Raw genomic sequence first — 16,763 nt, forward strand, 5'->3', positions numbered from 1 at the left:
GGTGGCCGTGACGTCCCTGCTTCCTCTCCGGACGTCGCGCGCCGCGTGTGAATCCAGGGCGAGGACCTCGTGATCAGCATATCGCGTGATCCTCGCCCTCCCTCTGCACCATTAGGTGTAGAAAGGGTCTTAGAATACATTTAAAGGAGCCTGAGGATTCCAACCAGCTTGTTATCCATTTTAAAGGGGTTCCTTCTCTTCTCTCCTCTCTTCATTCGAGCTTTGCTTTAATCTTAAGTCGATGGGCAGCTCTCAAGCTGCATATATCCAGACAGAAAACTAAAAACCAACAAGTGGCAATTTGAGGAATAGCCCGCACGCATTCATGGTGTACCCAACCGATATCTGAAAACAATTATATAGATTTCATAAAAAGCTGCATTTAAAATCTGCTGTGGAAAACAGGTCCGATTCAAACAAGACTAACATTTTGCTATAGAAAAGCTACCTAAAAAGCCAATTGAAAAAACTAAAGGGGGACCTGGCATGGAGAAAAAGGAGGACTCTCAGCCTTTGTTTGTTTCAGCATTGATCCTCATTCTAAACGCCCGTTTCTCTCTCGTTTCCACATTAATCTGCTTCCTCTTCCGAAAGGGAAATCTGCCCAGAAACTCACATTTAAATACATATTTCTTTACACATTTGATCTCAAAAAAGGCGTTGCTATTATGTTTTCAGAACACGCAACGTCACCTTAACGTTAGAAGAAACGGGAAATCGGAGCTGTAGTTCTGGATTTGATAACCAAAACCGTAAAGGAGGAGAGCATCCCAGCCAGGTCGGGGGGGGGGGGGGGGGGGAGAGAAACAAATTCTCAGTATGCAAACAGTTTTTTTTATTGCAAAGCCCAACGCGTTTCGGCCTGTATTCTCTCAAAGGCCTTCTTCAGGGGGGCTGCAACATTAAAATACAATAGCCTGGTTCAGACAACACGCATGGTTTAACGTGTTGTCTGAACCAGGCCGCTAGGATTCAACTATAATTACAGGACAACACGTCCTATATTACCTAGGAAGGTCATGGGCTCTCCCACCCTAAAGGCCTTCAAGAGGCAGCTGGACAGCCATCTGTCAGGGATGCTTTAAGGTGGATTCCTGCATTGAGCAGGGGGTTGGACTTGATGGCCTTAGAGACCCTTACAACTCTACCATTCTATGATTCTATGAAATACTTGAAACGCTGTCACACAGAGGAGGGCCAGGATCTCTTCTTGATCATCCCAGAGTGCAGGATGCGGAATAATGGGCTCAAGTTACAGGAAGCCAGATTCTGGCTGGACATCAGGAAAAACCTCGTGACTGTTAGAGCAGCACGACAATGGAACCAACTCCCTAGGGAGGTGGTGGGCTCTCCCATCCTAGAGGCCTTCAAGAGGCAGCTGGACAGCCATCTGTCAGGGATGCTTTAGGGTGGATTCCTGCATTGAGAAAGGGGTTGGACTTGATGGCCGTAGAGGCCCCTTCCAACTCTATGATTCTATGAGTTTGTATATGAAAAGTTAATTGGGCACGTTGCCTCAAGGGCTTATACCAGTAAATAAATTCTAAAAATTATTATTATTAGTAGTAGTAAGTAAGTTCTAAAATTATAATAATTATTATTATTATTACATGAAGACACTGTACACATATCAAATGATGAAACCTTATAAAAGCCATTTCCACAAAATTCTAAATTGTTAGAAGATGACTGCAGAATTCTCTCTAGCAAGGTAATTGTTTCAACGGTGACTGGAAATAACACCATTTTAAGGACCTTCCTATGTTCTTTTTCGTTTTTTCCAGGCTCTGCCAGGTGTTGTCATGCGGCTCTGATAAGTACAAGGTCTTGCCATGAGACACTGCTGCTATTTGGGGAGTGGGGGGGGGGGGTGCAAGTCATTGCTGAGCCACAAAAGTGGCAAAAAATCAAGTCAACCCACTGGGATTTAGAGTTCGTAATTGAAAATTTCAGCGCCACCTGAAAATTTCAGCGCCACCTGAAAAAGGCCTTTGAGAGAAAACAGGCCGAAACGCGCTGGGCTTTGAAATAAAAACATCTGCGCCCTGAGAATTTGTTTCGCCTTTTTTCTGACTGTAGTTCTGATTTGCCCATCAGTTGAGGATTCAACGGATCAGGGCAGTTTGCCTCCAGTGGAGGCTGGGAGCTCCAGCATCAGAAGGGCAGTGAATCTGTCCCAAGTTTCAGCCTGAACTCTAAAGGAGCTCTCTGAGGTACGAATCTTGGAGAGCTTCTTTATGGTTCTGACTGAAACCCAGAGTGGATTCACCACCCCACTGGCATCGGAGCCACCAGCCTGCACTGCTTGTATTGGAATACACGACTGAACCCTCAACTGACCCGAATTCCAAAAATCACTTTTACAACATCAGAGGAAGGAACAAAGTGGGGCTTCCTTTCAAGGTACCTGGCGAGAGGTGGAGATGAGTGGAGAAGCAAGGCCTTAATTCCACCAGTCCTGCTGACAGCCTACTTAATTTTTTTTCCTTCTCCCTCATCGCTTTTTTCCTTGTGTGTCATGTCTTTTTATATTGTGAAACATAAGGACTGTCTTTTTTTGCTGATTGATTATAAGCCAATCTGGAAGCCTTTTTTGGATGAATAGCAGGATAAAAATAATTCAAATAAATAACAGCCCTGTAAGGCAGGCCAGTATTATTATTTCCTATATTGCAGGTAGTGGGTGGTGGGGATGACAGAGACTGAGGGAGAGAGAGAGACTGGCAGCTGGACAAGACTCAAGGTCCTCAGGATGACAAGAGGTGTCCTACGCTCACTGGAGGCAAGGATAAGCCCTATTCCCAGAATGCAATGCTCTGCAGCACCCAGCCCTATTCCCAGAATGCAATGCTCTGCAGCACCCGGCCCTTTTCCCAGAATGCAATGCTCTGCAGCACCCAGCCCTATTCCCAGAATGCAATGCTCTGCAGCACCCAGCCCTATTCCCAGAATGCAATGCTCTGCAGCACCCAGCCCTTTTCCCAGAATGCAATGCCCTGCAGCACTCAGCCCTATTCCCAGAATGCAATGCTCTGCAGCACCCAACCCTATTCCCAGAATGCAATGCCCTGCAGCACCCAGCCCTATTCCCAGAATGCAATGCTCTGCAGCACCCAGCCCTTTTCCCAGAATGCAATGCCCTGCAGCACCCAGCCCTTTTCCCAGAATGCAATGCCCTGCAGCACCCAGCCCTATTCCCAGAATGCAATGCTCTGCAGCACCCAGCCCTATTCCCAGAATGCAATGCTCTGCAGCACCCAGCCCTATTCCCAGAATGCAATGCTCTGCAGCACCCAGCCGTATTCCCAGAATGCAATGCTCTGCAGCACCCAGGCTTCCATTGAGCTTAGCATCCCTGAGGCAGAGAACACCTAACTCTACTCTGCCAACAGGATCAGGCCGTGCCACTCAAGGAATTTGTCTGTGAGTCATTGCCTCAATTGAAGGTGGCCATCTTTCACCAAGAGGGCATTCATGCTGAATGCCAGCCACACACGCCAGCCGTGAGGGAGTGCCCCCGCCACCACCCATGAAAGCACCAGGGGGGACCTGAGAGAGTCTGAGGCAGACTTCCCCAACCGGGCACCCTCCAGATGTGTTGGGACTGCATTCCAGACCACTGGCCATGCTGCCTGGGGCCTGTGTGGGAGTCCAGAACAGCTGGAGGGCTACTAGGTTGGGGGAAGGCTTGGTGGAGGCGTAGACTCAGTAGATCGCTCTTCGAAGAGCTCCTTTAGACTTCTGGCAGGTTCTGATTGAAACCCAGAGCGAATTCACCGCCCTACGGACATCGGAGCCACCAGCCTCCACTGAGTAGCCTCTAAGCAACATGTGAATGGAAAAGGGTGTACCGAGGGGTGGGTGGGTGAAACAGAGATCTGGTGCGCATGGTAACGCAAAGAGCAGATGCGCACATGCGCAAGGAGAAAACCCCCAGGGAGCTACCAGAGGAAGCACCCACTGGCACGTGCACACAAATCTGTATAGGGTAAGTTCGGCCGGGCTGCTTAGAAAGGACTTTCGGCGTGTCCCTGAGCTGGGGGACAAAACACCTGCGACGCTGATAAAGAACCCAAAACTGCAGCTGCTGGGCCTCTCCCTCAGTGGAGTAAAAAATAGCCAAAGGCAAGGGCGGAACCAAGCAATCTTCTACAATAATATTATTAGTAAAAGTTTTATTAAAGTGCCAGGTGCACTGCCCTACGGGGTTTTCCTTGCTTTCGCACCTCTCCGTCAGAACCAGGACTGCAGCGCGTGGGGAGGTGGGCTGAAGCCTTTCCTCCTGTGACGAGGTCCCAATCCGCCTTCTGGTTATGGAAGGGAAAACCACTCTTGCCACCAACGGAAGCTTGCCTCTCATGCCAAGTCAAAGTACGGCGGAGAGGGGACTTTTGCCCAGACCCATAAGCGCCCTCCCTGTGTGCCGTGGACCCGATCCTGACCGCAAGCTCACCTCCAGCAGCTGCTATTGACTGACACCATTTTAAGAAGATTTGCACGACTCCTTCATGCCAGGTATCGGTTGGCCCCGAAAAACCAAGAGCTATCCCATAATAAGCCCACCCAGCAAGCACAGGGGGACAGGGAGACTTCTATTCCACCCACCCATGCCCCCGGAAAAGAGCGTTCTACCCCAATTATGTCGCCCCTAGATTGTGGAATGGCCTGCCGGAGGAGATTTGTAAAATTAACTCTCTCGGTCTGAATTTAAGACAGCTTTAAAGACTAGCCTTTTCCGGCAGGCCTACCCAGATGAATCTGAAATCAAGAATTTTTAAGATGTGTTGATTTGCTGTACTAATGTTGTCCCCTGCCTTGATCCAAAGGGAGAGGCAGGTAAGAAATAAAAAATGGATGATGATGATGATGATGATGATGATGATGATGATACCTAGGGAGGTTGTGGGCTCTCCCACACTCGAGGCCTTCAAGAGTTAGAAAGGTATCATTCCTGGATGGGCAGAAATTCAACACACAAGGCAGAAGAGGATACCTCAGTAAAAGGTAGTTTACCTTCACGGAATAACGGGCTCAAGTTAAAGGAAGCCAGATTCCGTCTGGACATCAGGAAAGACTTCCTGACTGTTAGAGCAGTACGACAATGGAATCAGTTACCTAGGGAGGTGGTGGGCTCTCCCACACTGGAGGCCTTCCAGAGGCAGCTGGACAACCATCTGTCAGGGATGCTTTAGGGTGGATTCCTGCATTGAGCAGGGGGTTGGACTAGATGGCCTTTGAGACCCCTTTCGACTCTACTATTCTATTATTATTATTATTATTATTATTATTATTATTATTATTATTATTATTATTTTCTTCTCGGCCCAGGAGGGCTGCTCACAGTGTGATCTCCCAAGTGTAATTTGCTGCTGAACCGTAAGTGCACTGCCAGCATCGAGTTCAAGAAGGAAAAGCGGCAGGTGAGCTCCCGGGCGCAGGTATAATTTTAGACCCACCCAAGTACAGCAGAACGCTGGAAGCAGAACACGGAGAGAAAGGGAACATCTTGGCAACTGGCGATTATATTGTTCCCCACTTCCCCGAGCAGCAAGGCGTTCCAGGGGAAAGCACAGCCAGTTTGCAGACTCGAGAGCGCGCCGGAGAGATTTAAGGTGTCTTTGTAACAGATGCGCTTGATTAGCAACCACACGAGCAGAGTGTAAAGAAGCAGGGGGGAAAGATTCCCCCGGGGAAGCAACAAGCTCCCTTGCCCACCTAATGCCAGCTAGAAATGTTTGGTGCTCACTTGCTCTGTCTTCCCCAAACTGACAATTTCTCTCTCTCTCCCCCTCTTACACACACACACACACACACACACACACACACACACACACACACACACCTGCTCCCTTCCTTGAGCGGGAGGGCTGTCATTTCCTAACTCTGATGGGTATCTCATCGGAAAGAGAGATCCCCAAACAGCAAACGGGCCGTCTCTAAACCTCTGCCTCTTTCCTTTGCACATTTCTTTTTCACAGATCCTGCAAAGGACGTGAATTTCCGAGCCGTCTGCACACGTCACGGTCGAATTTGCGCACGTTCGGCCCCCAAAGGGCACAAACTGCTGAGAAATTTGAGCCAATGGCTACAAACTTGTGCAAATTGCAGAACCTGCGGGTGTGGCTGGGGGTGGGATGGACAAAACGCCCAGAAAAACTGCAAAGTGGTCCGACACGTTGCAGACAGGGTCAGGTGCTGCAGCAGGAACCCGGGGGGGGGAGGGAGGAGGCCAAACTTGGGGAAACACATCGAACTCCACGCTCCTGTTGTATTTCTTCGAGATCCCTATTTGCAGCCTGCACATAAATTTATTGATTTATTTATTATTGAATTTATATCCGGCCTTTTTTTCCTCCAAGGAACTCAAGATGTTCTGGATGGACATCAGGAAAAACTTCCTAACTGTTAGAGCAGTACAACAATGGAACCAATTGCCTAGGGAGGTTGTGGGCTCTCCCACACTAGAGGCCTTCAAGAGGCAGCTGGACAGCCCTCTGTCAGGGATGCTTTAGGGTGGATTCCTGCATTGAGCAGGGGGTTGGACTCGATGGCCTTAGTGGCCCCTTCCAACTCTACGATTCTGTGATTCTATGAAGATGGCATACATAATCCTCCATTTTTATCCTCACAACAACAACCCTGTGAGGCAGGTTGGGCTGAGCGCCTCTGACCGGCCCAAAGTCACCCAGTGGGTTTCCATAGCTGAGAGGGGACTAGAACCCAGATCTACCGATTGCCAGTCCAAAAACTTTAGCCTCTACACCACACTGCAGTTCAGCCCCTGGTATCTCCCGTCCTAAGAATCTCAGGTCGCAGCATATAGGAAAGATCTGAACCATTGCCCTGGAGAACTGTGGCCTGCCCACAGGCCTTCAAGAGGCAGCTGGACAACCCTCTGTCAGGGATGCTTTAGGGTGGATCCCAGCACTGAGCAGGGGGTTGGACTCGATGGCCTTGTAGGCCCCTTCCAACTCTGCTATTCTATGATTCTATGATTCCAGCTGGACATCAGGGAAAACTTCCTGACTGTTAGAGCAGTACAACAATGGAATCAGTCACCTAGGGAGGTGGTGGGCTCTCCCACACTAGAGGCCTTCAAGAGGCAGCTGGACAACCCTCTGTCAGGGATGCTTTAGGGTGGATCCTTGCACTGAGCAGGGGGTTGGACTCGATGGCCTTGTAGGCCCCTTCCTACTCTGCTATTCTATGATTCTATGAACTCCGCCTCTCCAGAGGCCTTTCCTAGCCTTGCCTAGTAAGAGCCTTTTTATGAGCAGAGGAGATGCCGGGGACTGAACCGGGGGCCTTCTGCATACCAAGCGGATGCCCTGGCCGCCACTGAGCGGCCGCCCTTCCCACGTGGGCCAAATCCTGGCCTGCTGCCCGCTGCGAAGACCCTCGCCTCCCCCTCCCACACCCCCGGCCCCTAGGAAAGGAGCCGCGTCTTCCCGGTGCAGCCCAACTGGCCGTAATTGTTTTCGGTGGGAGGGAGGGAGGGGGTGGGAGGTTGCAGGGAACAGGCTGAGATTATTCAGACCATTTAAGCAATTGGGGATTTTTAGCTGGTTGCGAGTTAATAGCGTGCGCCAAGCGGAGATCGTGCGCGGCCGCTCTAATGGAGTCTCTCCTCCGCCCCTCCCCAGACACTTGCCTTTGATTTATAATTCATTTAGCTGCTCGTCAAGGTAAAAGAGCCACTGCTGAAAGGTAGCGTGCCCCAGCGCCGAGGGGAGCACATGGGGACGGGGGGAGCAGCGGGCAAGGCTCCCGCAGAGCGTCGTTGAGACGAACTGGGAAGGGGCTGGCTGTTCTCTGCACTGCTGCACACGGAGGCGCTTTTGTCAGGCTGGGGCGTGCGTGCCCTGGGACGGAAGCGCCCCCCACCCCGCCCCAAATCACGCAGGTCAGAGAACGTTCGCAAGACACCTGGCGGACAAGCTGGTCTTCTGTTCGCAACAGGGCGGAGCACAAGGGGAGGTGGGCCCGCCCTCTCATTTATTTATTACATTTATATCCCACCTTTTTTCCTCCAAGGAACCCAAGGCGGCGTACATAATCCTCCACCTCCTCTCCATTTTAGCCTCACAACAACAACCCTGCGAGGTAGGGTGGGCTGAGAGTCACCCAGTGGGTTTCCATGGCCGAGTGAGGACTAGAACCCGGATCTCCGGACTCCCAGTCCAACACTTTAGCCACTGCACCACACTGGCTCTTCCCTTCCCGTAACGTCACGGTGCTCTCGGATGGCGCCAGGGGACCAGCAAGGCGAAGGGAGGCATTCTGCCAAGACGGGAGGCGGAGATCAGCAAAACCCAATCTTCTTGACAATCCTCTAAGTTCCCAATCCAAACTCAATGCGACTCCGACGGTGAGCTGTTTCCTCTTCCCCACTTTTCACACGAAAATCGCGAAGTACTCGTTTCCATGCTAGGGTCCATACTTGGGCACTCAATACCACCGACGAAAGCACTTTTTAAAAAGCACTTCCCCCCCCCCCTTTCAAATGTCCGCATTTTGGGAACGCATTTCGCCTCTGCGAATGGCATCGCGAGCTCGCAAACGGACGCCCTTTGGCCGCGGGCTGCGCTGGCATTCGGGTTCGGGAGGTGCGAAGCAGCTAAATTCTGCAAAGCGAAATGAGTTTCTCGCACGTCGCTCCTGGGAGCTGCCGGCCAGTTCTCAGCGGCGCTTTGGCACCACCGCTGCGGGTGGCCAGAGGGTAGTACTGCAGCTCAGGGGACCCAAGAGGATTTCAGCCAGACCTATAAAGCTTCTGGGCTTCTCGGGCGGAGCAAGCACAGAGAACTCTTGAACTGTCTGAGTCTCGGTGAGTTTCCAGCAGGTGGCTACCTCAGCCCCGGTACTGGCCGCCATCGTTTTTTTGGATAAGGCACATGGCCGCCAAATGAGCAGCCGCCTTCAGCAGCGGTGATGTCAGGGCAAGGGGGGGGGCGGGCATGTGGAGAGCCGCTAAGATAAACAGTCACCTTCCCAATCTGTGGGTGAGCTTCTGGGGATCTGAACTGGGGACATACCCAAGGCTGGTATCCAGGGTCAGCATGGGGAGGGGTACTGATGAGAGCCCCCCAGGGCTTGCTCCTCCTCATGACCTGCTTCTCCTCTATCTGTGCCCCGGAAGGAGAAGCGTGTTCAGAGGAGAGCAACCAGGATGATCAGGGGTCTGGAAACAAAGCCCTATGAAGAGAGACTGAAAGAACTGGGCATCTTTAGCCTGGAGAGGAGAAGATGGAGGGGAGACATGAGAGCACTCTTCAAATACCTGAAAGGTTGTCACACAGAGGAGGGCCAGGATCTCTTCTCGATCCTCCCAGAGTGCAGGACACGGAATAACGGGCTCAAGATAAAGGAAGCCAGATTCCGGCTGGACATCAGGAAAAACTTCCTGACTGTTAGAGCAGTCCGACAATGGAACCAGTTACCTAGGGAGGTTGTGGGCTCTTCTCCCACACTAGAGGCCTTCAAGAGGCAGCTGGACAACCATCTCTCAGGGATGCTTTAGGGTGGATTCCTGCATTGAGCAGGGGGTTGGACTTGATGGCCTTGTAGGCCCCTTCCAACTCTGCTATTCTATGATTCTATGATTCTATAAAAATGCACTAAATAAATGAATCATTTTAAAGCAAAATAGAGTCTCTTTCGGCACTGCGGTACCACCAAATTTCAGCAGCAGATCGCCAATGTCTCTGCTGTTGCAGCAGCAAAAGTGGCATGGACGAGGGCAGGCGGGGGCTATCAAAACAGTCAGGGGGTACAAGTTGCCCACGCCTGCTGTAGAGGCACCTTGCACTGAGCACGGGACTGGTTGAGATGACGTTCCAAGGTCCCCCTCTCAGGCACCTACAAATCCCACATGTTGCACAAATTATGAGCAACGGAAATTGCACCACACTGCAAGAGAAGTTCAGGGATAGAGGCTTGAGCGGAGAACTATCATCTCTAATGCCCCAGATCTCCATAGGGTGGACCGCAGCACCTCCATCTTGTGGAAAATACACCCTGCGTGTGCTCAGAGGCACTCTCGTTTAATATGGCTATGGAAACAGTTCTTGGAGCAAATAGGAGGCTGGACTCTGGAGAACTCCAGAAGAAACTAAGACCCGGGAGGTCTCTGTAAAAGGTGAGTTGTGGGAGGCAGCCATGGCTTGGTGCGTCTCATAGAATCATAGAATAGCAGAGTTGGAAGGGGCCTACAAGGCCATCGAGTCCAACCCCCCGCTCAATGCAGGAATCCACCCTAAAGCATCCCTGACAGATGGTTGTCCAGCTGCCTCTTGAATGCCTCTAGTGTGGGAATGCCCACAACCTCCCTAGGTAGCTGATTCCATTGCCGTACTGTTCTAACAGTCAGGAAGTTTTTCCTGATGTCCAGCTGGAATCTGGCTTCCTGTAACTTGAGCCCGTTATTCCGTGTCCTGCACTCTGGGAGGATCGAGAAGAGATCCTGACCCTCCTCTGTGTGACAACTTTTTAAGTATCTGAAGAGTGCTCTCATGTCTCCCCTCAATCTTCTCTTCTCCAGGCTAAACAGGCCCAGTTCTTTCAGTCTCTCTTCATAGGGCTTTGTTTCCAGACCCCCGATCATCCTGGTTGCCCTCCTCTGAACCCGCTCCAGCTTGTCTGCGTCCTTCTTGAATTGTGGAGCCCAGAACTGGACGCAATACTCATGATTTGGCCTAACCAGGGCCGAATAGAGAGGAACCAGGACCTCCCGTGATTTGGAAGCTATACTTCTATTAATGCAGCCCGTCCTATCTGGGAGATCACCCATGCCTTTCTATGCTCTGGATGGGGGATTATGGGAGCTGTAGTCCAACAGATCTGGAAGGCACAGGCTGGGGAAGGTTTGAGGTTTGGGCTCGCTCGAGAGCAACACTTTTAGACTTCGAAAGTCAGGCTGCCATCACGTCCAGCCGTGACGCACACACACACACACCCGAGTCTTTCGTACAGCCAGCGCCGCCACTGTTGCCACCCGCAGTTGATTCTGATCCATGGCAACTTCAATTGGGCCTGAAGCGCCTAATGGTTCCTCCCCCCACTCACCTCCCCTTCCCGCTCCTGCGTCTCCGAGCGCACCGCAATGTTCCTAGCCGGCTAATGGGGCAATTTTTTTTGCATTACATGTATTTGTCCAATTTGGCGGAGCGGCGAACGCTACCGAGAGAGCTGTTGGGGGGGGGGGGGAGGAGACGGCGGCTCCTGCAGATGAGTTGATGGGAGTCTCCGGGGTGCCTCGCCATGATCCGTCTCAGAGGCGGCGCGACGCATCTCCGCTTTGATACGTTTGCACACGGCATCAGACCAATTGCTTAATGCACCTGGGAGGCCTCTAGCAGTGCTTGATACGGATCTCACGTCGGGCGTCTGCCGTCGCGCTCTGTTTCACCTCCCTCTCCTCCGCATCCTACACCGCCCCCCCCCCCGGGCAAGCCCCCCTCCCCAGCTGCTCTCCTGGAACAGCTGCCCAGAGCTTACTACATCCAGGGGCAGGAGCGATCCAGGAGCTGGAGGGGATGGAATTAGACGAGGAGACCCAAAATCAAAGCCCTGCTCAGCCACAGAGCGGTCGGTCTTCCTCACTCTAGCCTACCTCGTAGGGTTGTTGTGAAGGTAAGGTGGAGGTCTGTGGGGGAAAGATCATTTTTTCCAGACCCCTGATCATCCTGGTTGCCCTTCTCTGAACATGCTGCAGACAAGCTGGAGCGTGTCCAGAGGAGGGCAACCAGGATGATCAGGGGTCTGGGAACAGCCCTATGAAGAGAGACTGAAAGAACTGGGCATGTTTAGCCTGGAGAAGAGAAGATGGAGGGGAGACATGAGAGCACTCTTCAAATATTTAAAAGGTTGCCACACAGAGGAGGGCCAGGATCTCTTCTCGATCACCCCAGAGTGCAGGACACGGAATAACGGGCTCAAGTTAAAGGAAGCCAGATTCCAGCTGGACAGCAGGAAAAACTTCTTGACTTTTAGAGTAGTATGACAATGGAATCAGTTACCTAGGGAGGTGGTGGGCTCTCCCACACTAGAGGCCTTCAAGAGGCAGCTGGACAACCATCTGTCAGGGATGCTTTAGGGTGGATTCCTGCATTGAGCAGGGGGTTGGACTCGATGGCCTTGTAGGCCCCTTCCAACTCTGCTGTTCTATGATCCTATGGTTCTATATCAGTTGCCCTGGCCTTGTGGGCAGAATTGTGGCATAAAAACACAGATAAACAAACCAAACAAGGTGACCATCTCTCCTTATAGACGCTCAGCCTCCTCCCCCAGATCCCTTTTAAGCTTTAAGGTGTCCTGTGTGAAGTTCTCCCCACCCACCACCACCAAATATTCCACCTGGCTTTTAATGTGCAACGTTCTTTGTTATCCTCTTTCTTCTATTAAGTTGCCGTTTTATACAATTCTCGGTTTTATTGTATTTTAATTTTGGTTGGGGGGTTTATAAAATTGTGTTTTATGTGAGCTGGGGGCGGTTTTGGTTGGGGGGCTAGGGCAGTTGCTTTTAGGGCTGGGTGCTGCAGTTTGGTTTAGGGCGAGTCACTACATCGACGTGTTCCCACTGTGCAAATTATAGGGTACAAAATTAAGGAAAACGCCTGTTTGGATTAAAGGTGGGTCTGAAAAGATGAAGTCTCTATGTATGGAACTAGGGGTCTTCAGTGCCAGGGGTGCAGAGCGAGACAGGGCTGGATTGGGCTGGGGAAGGGGGGGGGCACAGGCCATTAGCCAACAAGACCTGGCACCTACCAGTACTCCCTTCCTTCCCCCAACCCCCTGCTCAATGCAGGAACCCACCTTAAAGCATCCCTGACAGGTGGTTGTCCAGCTGCCTCTTGAAGGCCTCTAGCATGGGAGAGCCCACGACCACCCTAGGTCATTGGTTCCATTGTCGTACCACTCTAACAGTTAGGACGTTTTTCCTGATGTCCAGCCAGAATCTGGCTTCCTGTAGCTTGAGCCCATTCTTCCGTGTCCTGCACTCTGGGATGATCGAGAAGAGATCCTGGCCTTCCTCTGTGTGACAACCTTTCAAGTATTTCATAGAATCGTAAAGTTGGAAGGGGTCCATAAGGCCATCAAGTCCATCCCCCTGCTCAATGCAGGAATCCAGCTTAAAGCATCCCTGACAGATGGCCATCCAGCTGCCTTTTGAATGCCTCTAGGGTCGGAGAGCCCACCTCCTCCCTAGGTCATTGGTTCCTTCTACTCCCAGAATCTCCTAGGCCCACAGCATAGCTAGCTGGGGATTCTGGGAGGAAAAGTCCAAAACATCTGGAAGGCACCAGGTTGAGGAAAGCTGGTCTGTTCTGCCTTATGTTGCCCGCACCCTCAGGCATAGCTCACTTGCTCCTCTCCTCCGCAGCTCATTAGATCAAATCCAAACTTCTCATCCTGCCTCTCGAATGCAGTTACACGCATATATACGTTTCTATTTTTAAAAAAATTCTAAGTAGCCTTTCAAACAAAATTGGGCCCCCAAGGCAGCTAATGACAACATAAAACATATGCCGATAAAAAGGAAACCAAAACGTTATTTCAAAGAAAAGGCAAGAGACCCCGTCCCAAATGTTAACGGCAGCGTGAACGCAGCGGACGCCATTAAAAACGCTGTGATGGGCTGGAAGCCAGAGCGGGGAACTATTCAGCCATCCAACCCCAACATCTCTGTAGGCTTTATACCGGGGGGGTGGGGGTGGTATTTCAGTCCGGAGGGGAGGAATCTGTCTGGAGCAGCTCGTGGAGGGCTGTGTTTCGGAGTGGGCGGAGCCAAAGGGAAAAAGGGGAGTGGCCAAAATTACCAGGGAGTTCTAGCTTACAGTGCTTAGTGCCGGTAACGGAGCCTCAGGAGAGATGTTTCAACCAGTTAAAATGGGCCAAAAACGGCGTAAAGGCCAGGAAACCAAACAAAGGATCCGGGGGCAGGGCAAAGAGGCGTGGCCATTTGGGGAACCACGTAGGGCTGGATTGGGGCCGCAGGCAGGCTGGATTTGACCTGCAAACCTCAGATTCGAAACGCCAGCTCTATGCTCTCTTTATGGCCCCTTGCAGAGGCAACGGTTTTAGAGTTTTTGCACTGTGTGCGTGAGAGGAGGGAGGAGGGGGGTGCCACGACACAGGCTCTGAACACCAGGCCCGGCCGCGGCTACTCCCTGCTCAAGCCAAGCACCACCGCTTGATACGCCTGAGGCGAGGGATAAAAACCGCCTTCCTCCAAACTGTGTGGAGAAAGGGGTTAAATGGAGAAGGATCTCAATACATAAAATAAAACACTGTGAGTTATATGTGCTGAGGTGAATTATTGTCAGAGTGGGTGCTAAATGTGTAAACTTCAGAGGATAAATGCCAAACAGACACGTGGGATTTTTGTGGTAGTTAAAAACAAAATAATTAAAATTTATTTTAAAAGTTCACAAGCTTTGTTTCAAATAAAACTTTTAAAAACCTTTTTGAAACCTTTCATCCCATCCTTTCACTCATTCACATACACGCTTTCCTTTCTCTCACACAATCACTCTTGAGCTTTCTTTATTATCTGTATTGGTTAATATACATCAACTATGTGCACACCACACTCCAAAGACACCACTCTCTACCCTGAACCTCAAATTTCCCAGAACTTAAGTACCCTAAACACAGAGAGCACTAAAGACTCTAAGGCAGCCTTCCTCAACCTGGGGCGCTCCAGATGTGTTGGATTGCATCTCCCAGAATGCCCCAGCCAGCTGGGAGTTGTAGTCCAACACATCTGGAGTGCCCCAGGTTGAGGAAGACTGCTCTAAGAGGACCTCAAAAGTCCCCCTCAATCCCCTCCGTCCTTCCCTTATATATCACTCCCCCACATCCCAAGACATTCTCACTCCGCCCACTCAGGCCCACGTTCTAAACTCACCACAGACTTACAAACTGCAGACATACATTTGGGAACTTACTTGTGGGGTGTAACGCCACAGGGGCCTCTCATAAGAACATAACAAGAGCAGCCAGCATGGCTAGTGGCTCTGGGCAGCCTCATCCTCTACGCATTTGTCAAATCCCTTTTTAAAGCCATCCAAACCGTCGCTACATCTCACGGTAGCGAAATCCTACGTCACCCCAGCCTGGCCTGCCTATAAATGCTTCCGGGCCCCATCGCCAGAATCCAACCTTGCCTGCAATGGCTTGCTGTCCCAGTCCTGCCCGGCCCCCTGGACAAATCGACCGCAGGGTTTCCCCCAGCTTCCGGTCCTGATCCACCGGGACTCTTGCCGCGGGCACGCTGCGCCCTTAAATGCCCCAACCCCAACCAGCGCCGATACTTCTCCACAACTGAGAACTTCAGCATGAAATCATAGTCCCAGAAGGGATCGCCGAGGAGTGGCAAAACTCACCTGTACAAGCACCCAGGAGAAGACCACAGCCACCCAGGGGTTGCCCCCACGGGACGTCCGCTTTGCCGGGGCCAGAACTCTGCCTTTGCCATCAGAAGAGAATGGCGGAGAGAGAGAGAGAAACACAAGACATTTTTTTTCACACTGTTTGTTTTATATTTTGAAAGGTTTTAATTTTTGCAAAACGCCCAGAGCGCTTCGGCTACTGGGCGGTGTAAAAATGCAATAAATATTCTAAATAAATAAATAAATAAATAAAGTCCAGAGATTCTATTAAACCAGTATGTATCAGAGAGAGAAAGCTGTGGGAAGGGGGTGGGGGACTGGTCCCCTAAAGGACCACAGTGGAGAACTGCGGCCCATTTTATTACATGTTAATTCAGTGACATGGCTGCCATGTTTAGTTCATTCATTGTCCGGGAGTGCTGGGAATTGTAGGCCTTTTTTGGGTCTAGATGAGGCGCCGAAGAGGAAACTCAAAAGAGATTTGCCCTGTTGGCAGGAGAAGACCAAGCAGACTGATGGAGTACCTCCCTGCACTGCTTGGATATTAACCTCTCCCTCTTCCCAGGGATCAAGAATTTAAGAGGAGCCATGCTGGATCAGACCAAAAACCCACCTAGTCCAGCACTCTGTTCAGAACAGTGGCCAACCGGCCGTCGACCAGGGACCAACAAGACAGGACATGGTGCAACAGCACCCTCCCACCCATGTTCCCCATCAACTGGTGTCTATAGGCTAACTGCCTCTGAGACGGGAGGTAGCCCATAGCCCAGCAGGGCTAGTAGCCATCGCTAGCCTTCTCAAGTTGCTAGAATGGCGGATAAGAGAGGAAGCATGGGTGTGTTGGGTATTTATAAGTCTGTCTGTCTATGAGTGTTCAGAGAAGGGCATGTTCAGAGGAGGGCAACCAGGATGATCAGGGGTCTGGAAACAAAGCCCTATGAGGAGATGCTGAAAGAACTGGGCCTGTTTAGCCTGGAGAAGAGAAGATTGAGGGGAGGCATGATAGCACTCTTCAAATACTTGAAAAGTTGTCACACAGAGGAGGGCCAGGATCTCTTCTCGATCATCCCAGAGTGCAGGACACGGAAGAATGGGCTTAAGTAAAGCCGGATTCCGGCTAGATATCAGGAAAAACTTCCTGACTGTTAGAGCAGTACGACAATGGAACCAGTGACCTAGGGAGGTTGTGGGCTCTCTCACACTAGAGGCCTTCAAGAGGCAGCTGGACAGCCATCTGTCAGGGATGCTTTAGGGTGGATTCCTGCATTGAGCAGGGGGTTGGACTTGATGGCCTTGTAGGCCCCTTCCAACTCTGCTATTCTATGATTCTATGAGTGTGAGGAGAGGGTGCACATAAAGCGACAGCAGGGC

At 51.2% G+C, this 16,763-nt stretch overlaps 1 protein-coding gene across 1 annotated transcript in view; it reads right to left on the reverse strand.

Annotated features, from left to right (window-relative positions):
* LOC134402377 (solute carrier family 12 member 9-like) overlaps positions 1-16,763 on the reverse strand; it is a 128,542-nt gene that overhangs the window by 54,640 nt on the left and 57,139 nt on the right. Inside the window, exon 8 of the mRNA XM_063131794.1 lies at positions 15,387-15,469. Within this exon, the coding sequence (XP_062987864.1) occupies positions 15,387-15,469 (83 nt within the window). The remainder of the gene's footprint in view (positions 1-15,386; positions 15,470-16,763) is intronic.

Source organism: Elgaria multicarinata, chromosome 8 (assembly GCF_023053635.1).
Source record: "Elgaria multicarinata webbii isolate HBS135686 ecotype San Diego chromosome 8, rElgMul1.1.pri, whole genome shotgun sequence".
Lineage (NCBI taxonomy): Eukaryota > Metazoa > Chordata > Lepidosauria > Squamata > Anguidae > Elgaria > Elgaria multicarinata.